Source organism: Naumovozyma dairenensis, chromosome 4 (genome assembly GCF_000227115.2).
Source record: "Naumovozyma dairenensis CBS 421 chromosome 4, complete genome".
Lineage (NCBI taxonomy): Eukaryota > Fungi > Ascomycota > Saccharomycetes > Saccharomycetales > Saccharomycetaceae > Naumovozyma > Naumovozyma dairenensis.
This window is the reverse complement of record NC_016482.1, coordinates 667046-673102: the sequence shown is the minus strand read 5'-3', so window position 1 is coordinate 673102 and position 6057 is coordinate 667046. Positions and strand designations below refer to the sequence as shown.

General features: G+C 34.1%; 1 protein-coding gene and 1 non-coding gene across 2 annotated transcripts; both read right to left on the bottom strand.

Annotated features, from left to right (window-relative positions):
- Positions 1–2272: 2272 nt before the first annotated feature.
- On the bottom strand, positions 2273–3616 carry MET17 (bifunctional cysteine synthase/O-acetylhomoserine aminocarboxypropyltransferase MET17; the record flags this gene model as incomplete). The annotated part of the gene is made up of 1 exon (XM_003669797.1): positions 2273–3616. The coding sequence occupies one exon, from the start codon at positions 3614–3616 to the stop codon at positions 2273–2275; it is 1344 nt and encodes a 447-aa protein (XP_003669845.1).
- Positions 3617–4086: 470 nt separating this feature from the next.
- Positions 4087–4186, bottom strand: NDAI0Dtrna9L. Its single transcript is given in 2 exon segments — positions 4087–4131; positions 4148–4186. It is a non-coding gene; the product is annotated as a tRNA-Leu (tRNA).
- Between the last annotated feature and the right edge of the window lie 1871 nt (positions 4187–6057).

Here is a 6057-nt window from a genome sequence, read left to right as displayed (position 1 = left end):
TCCGATATCAATAACCGGATTTCCCCTACCATTGCATCTCGGTATACGAGTGCCGCATCCGATATAGAATAACTAACTTGAAACATGAACTAACTTGAACTAACTTGAAACATGAACTAACTTGAAACATGATGCACACCCAATCACAATACATGAAATTACCCATTGAGGAAATAACTAATGAAGTTGAATAAGCCAAACTGATCGACAGAATTGTATACTAGAATCCTCGATAATAAACACGTTTAGAAACGTATAAATATCGAGTAAGATGATCTTAATAAGATCCCAATACTATGTCCTTAATAATTATATATGTTTATAATTATATACTAAATAGGACAAGAAGAATAACGATAATTGAATTAAGCAGATACTCGCATACTTAAGAAGTCGCTTCCACTGCAAGTCTTTATATTAAGTATTTAACTTTAGTATCTCGCCACTGAAACCGCACTGATCCGAGCCCTCAATACAACAGTTTTTTTGGCTTTGTGAAATTATGGAAACCGCACCGATCTGAGCCCCTTGTATTCTTTGTATTCGAAGCATATTGCTTTTTAGGGAATATAACATATTAAACCATATATTGGATGCAGATTAGACTGCAGGACCTGACCTTATAGGTAGATTCGTTGCAGAATTGCTCCTCCCCGTCCTAGGACAGGAGAGTAATATATATTATACACTTTACATATGGAATAAAAATTTTCTTATATAGAAAACATATATCGTGTTGTACGAAACCACGTGTCTGTACACTATGTGCCAGATACATTATAATTCCGACACTTTGAGTGGATAACAATATTCAAGATAAAGGTACTATTAATATTCTATGGTAAAGGTCTAGACATCCAATTTGGTACAACGTCTTCTATATCAGACACGAACTACTTACCAAATATGGAAGGAACGCGAGTGAGTTCCGGCACGAGGCGACGCGATTGATGAATACCAAATTAGTCAATCAGTTCTTATGCCAATGATAAAACTGTGATCTCGTATTAACTATTCCGCTATTGACAAGAATATAAATAGACCCCTGACTCGAAGTATCGATTTCTCTTTCTCCTGTTTTTATCTATATATTATTATTTTATATATACATTTTATTTACTATTTATTTTTAATAAAACCGAGCTCCTTTACATAAAATAAAAGGAGGATATTAAATTACCCTTATTATAATTCATATTTAGCACAAATCTTAATCTACACTGGAATCTTACGCTTATAATGAAACACGATTAGCAGGAAACGCTGCTTCCGAGCGATATTACAATTCACAACGTATCAATAGTAAGTAGTTATAACTTAATAATACAAAATAAACGTAAAAGACCCTTGGTTTCTTTACATAGAAGTTACATAAAGTGTTATGTAAAGCACATGAATTATATAACGTGTTATTTTCATATAACGATATTTGACGTCCAACAATATCCCTTTGTACGGGTTATAGTGTCGGTAACTTAAGGATGAAACAATACACCTTCAATACAACAGGTTTTTTGGTAATTATCATCAAATATATGACAGAAGTCTCAGGATCAGATTTGAATCAAGATAAACCATTCTGCCAATGCTTCAATAGATCAACATGAAGGGGAAGAAATGAATGGTTTAAAAGGCAAACAATTTCAAATATACCATCATTTATAAATACTGTTGATTGTTGTAAAGCATACAACAACTATATTCAAAAGGAATGTTTTCAATTTCATGAATGTAGGTGGTAACTTCAATATTTTACATGTCCCCAATGTCAAAAATTAATCAATATAAATGACATTGGTGACGCAACACAAAATAAAGAATTAGATGATTGTTTGATCGATGATGAGTTAAGGTCAGTTCCTAATTTCAGATCTAAAGCTGTCAATTGAAACTGTAAAACAAATAAGAGATATATGGTAAGTTTGAACAGACTTACATACAAACTCTAAATGATATTCAAAAGATTAGAATTAAGATGAGAAAGCATTCAAGTTTCAATAATTACCAAGTAACGCGGTTTTCTCGATTTATATGTTTTGGAAGTCCAGTTCAGAAACTAGCAACTACTGTTGAGAGTAATTAGCTCTAGTAATAAAAAATCCTGCACAGAATAATTTTACTATTATTATTTTTCGTCTTTAAAATGTCATTCATATGATCATAATATATAATAAAATACACTATAGAAAGGAATCGATCTATACATTATTTATAAGGATATTTTTTCATTATAGTAGGCCATGCTAATTTTTTTTGGTCCGTTCTTGCCAATTTATAGCTTCTTACCAGCAAAAACCTTTTCGAAAGATTGTTGGAAATCAGCAATAATATCATCAATAAATTCAGTACCGACAGAAACACGAATTAAATCCTTGGTAACACCGGATAATAATTTTTCATCATCGTCCAATTGTTCATGGGTAGTGAAATATGGAGCAATAACCAAAGTCTTGGAATCACCAACGTTAGCCAAGTTAGAAGCTAATTTCAAGCTGTCAACAACTTGAGCACCAGAGGCACTGAATGGTTTCGCAGCCAATTCTTCTTTAGTTTGACCTGGAATATCTTTAACACCGAAGGATAAGACACCCCCAAAACCATTAGACAAGTATTTCTTAGCGTTTTCATGGTAAGGATGAGATGGTAAACCAGGATAGGAAACCCATGAGACGTATGGAGATTGTTCTAACCATTGAGCTAATTTCAAAGCATTTTGACCATGTCTTTCACCTCTAAGAGATAAAGTTTCAATACCTTGTATTAACAAGAAGGCAGCGAATGGACTAATAGCTGGACCTAAATCTCTTAATAACTCAACTCTAACGTGAACAATGTAAGCCAAGTTACCGTAAGCTTCATTGAAAATGGTACCGTGGTAACCTTCAGCAGGTTTAGAAAATTGTGGGAACTTTTCTGGATAATCAGCCCATGGGAACTTACCGGAATCAACGATCATACCAGCGATAGTAGTACCGTGACCACCAATCCATTTAGTAGCTGAATGTGTGACAATATCAGCACCGTACTTAATTGGTTGACAGAAGAAACCACCTGCACCGAAAGTGTTATCAACGACGACTGGAACACCATGTTTGTGAGCTATTTCAACAATTTTTTCGAAATCAGGGACATTATATTTTGGATTACCGATAGATTCTAAGTACACTGCCTTAGTTTTGTCATCGATCAATTTTTCAAAATCATCTGGATTGTCACCAGTGACAAATCTAGCTTCAATACCCAATCTCTTGAAGGCGACTTTGAATTGATTGTAAGTACCACCGTATAAGAAAGAGGTGGAGATAATGTTATCACCGGAATGAGCTAACCCACAAATGGCTAAAGTTTGAGCAGCTTGACCAGAAGCGACAGCTACAGCTGCAACACCACCTTCCAAAGCTGCCATTCTTTCTTCCAAGACATTTTGAGTTGGGTTTTGGAAACGAGAGTAAACGTAACCTGGTACTTTTAAACCAAACAAATTGGAACCATGTTCCGAGTCATTGAAGACATATGAAGTGGTGGCATAAATTGGAACAGCCCTTGGTCTGTTGGCATTGTCGTCTGGGTTTTCTTGACCAGCGTGTAATTGGATAGTATCGAAATGGGAAGGCATCCTTAAGTAATTATGGATTAGAGTTGTACGGGTTGTTTGATGTTCTTTCAACTGGAGGAGCAAATTTGATGACAAGAAACGTGACAAGAGCTAATTTCCCCAAGAAGTTCAAGATTTATTGTCCTTTTTATATACGAGTAGATCAATGGCTAGTTATTTTTCCAAGGATTGTCTTTGACTACTCCAGAAAATGTTGTCTCGAGGGCTGTCAAGAATATTTGTCAAAACAGTGAAGGTTACTTGGATAATCGATCAGGATAAATTGTCTGATTAACAAAGAAGGGGAGCCGTATTTCATGAAGAAGCCACCACAGTTATCTCTATCGATCATGGATGATTCATTCATGGAAATTTTTCACATCTTTTAGTTCCGTACGTAAGAGGTGTGAGAAAATTGTGGGAAAAACTGAAATATGTCTTAACTATGGCACGTGACTAGATAACATTTTTAAAAAATAAAATCTAAAAATTGAGAGCTGAGGGGTTCGAACCCTCGCATCCGAAGATACCAGAATACTTAGTTTAAATGTAACCTAAATCTGGCGCCTTAGACCACTCGGCCAAACTCCCGAATTTTATATGTTTTTTGTAAGATATCCGATTAGGATTACGAACTGTTGGCGTCATGCCAAAGTTTCACAAAGAAGTATGTTTATTTATTATTATTTGAGTAATTACTGTCATGATGTTATGAGTCGTTTTAGAAAAGCAAGTCAAGAATTATTATTATGAAGTTCACCAGGTTCGAAGTAATGACCCGAACTATGTTATGCACCATACATGTTTGTAGCTGTATAACGTTTATTGAATTATAATTGAATATCGTTTGTTGAATTAAGTCGAATGCCATGCAAGTGTTATCTTATTATTATTAAGATTGTTTTTAGATTGCAGCCACGTCTACGGTTTCGGCCGGCCATGCGTACAAGAGTTATGTATTGGGTCGGTTAAGTTGTATGGTTTTGCTGAGTGTTTACTCAGGCGTTCTGGATTAGTCTCTCCTAATCAAACCTACAAGTATTTAGAGTGTCCTGCGGAGCACCTAGTCGAAAGGACTTTGAGAGCGGTGTTCATGATTACGAATTTTGTTTTATGCATGCATGACTTCAACGAGATATTATATGAACTTCTAGAATTTATTTGACTTACCAAGTTATTACTTTATCATCATTATCATAAGCCGTAATTATGTGGAGAAACTAATTAGGAGCTAATGTAAGTAAGATACTACTAACTTTACTTTATCTCCTGTATTTCTATCCTATCCCTATTCACATTCTATTACCATTCTATTATTGTCCTATCCAATCTTTATCCTACTCCTATTTTAGTAACACAGTGCATTACAATGAAACAGAATAACATAAGGAGTAACACAAGATTAAGGAGTACGTCTATTATACAATATGATCCCCAAATTATCAAATGTTCCAGAACGAAATATGATTAAATAAGCTCGTTGATTATCTAAGCTAACTATGACAGGCAAGCGATTAGATAAAATAATTTTGAAAGATATAAAAGGACTAAGGGTCGAGCTGGAATTAGAAACATTTTAGTCGTTACTTTATATCTTTTATTAGTTATCATTTTTATACTAGATAAGAGGAAGCAACAAAATCATACATTTCATAAGAATCTTATAGTCTTCTCGTCAGAAAATCAAGATTCAAAACTATATCCAAATCATATTTTACATTTTGTAAGATATCCGATTATGATTACGAAGTATTGGCCTCAATTACAAGTGTCACACAGAAGTATGTTTTATTGTATTATTAAGTGAGTAATTACTGTCATGAAATCAGTCAAAATTATTATGAAGTCGCTCGGAAGCATCCAATCCTTGATATTCTCGCTCGGAAGCATCCTTTCTCATATTTTCTCTGATCTTGTAGTTGTAATTTTCCATCCTAAAAATTGATTATGTTTGTTATGAATTATAGTAAGAGCTAATTTTCCTTATAATGTGCGTAAAAAGGCTCGTCTTTTTTAAAAATAAATAAGAAAAAAATATTGAAGTATAAAAAATAATATCAGAAAAAACAGGAATTAAAACTTCGAGTTATTGGTCTATTTATACCTTTCTTGATGATGAAACAGAAACACGAAAATGTGACTTAACGCTGGCAGACACGATAATTCAACTATCGTGTCGCGTCGATGCCTGTAGTCTTACGCGTCTCTACCATTTTTGGTAATCATTAGTTCGTGTCTTTGTAGAAGACGTTGTACCAAGCTTGATATCTGTATTCTTACCATAGGATATTAATAGTACCTTATTAAAAATATCATTCCAGCATTTACCAGGTTCGGTAATCGTTTCGCGTCATATTAGAGGACATTGTACCAAACTTGATATCTACACATTTACCATAGGATATTAATAGTAATACTTACTACGAATATCGTTCCAGCATACCACCCTATATTGAGATTGG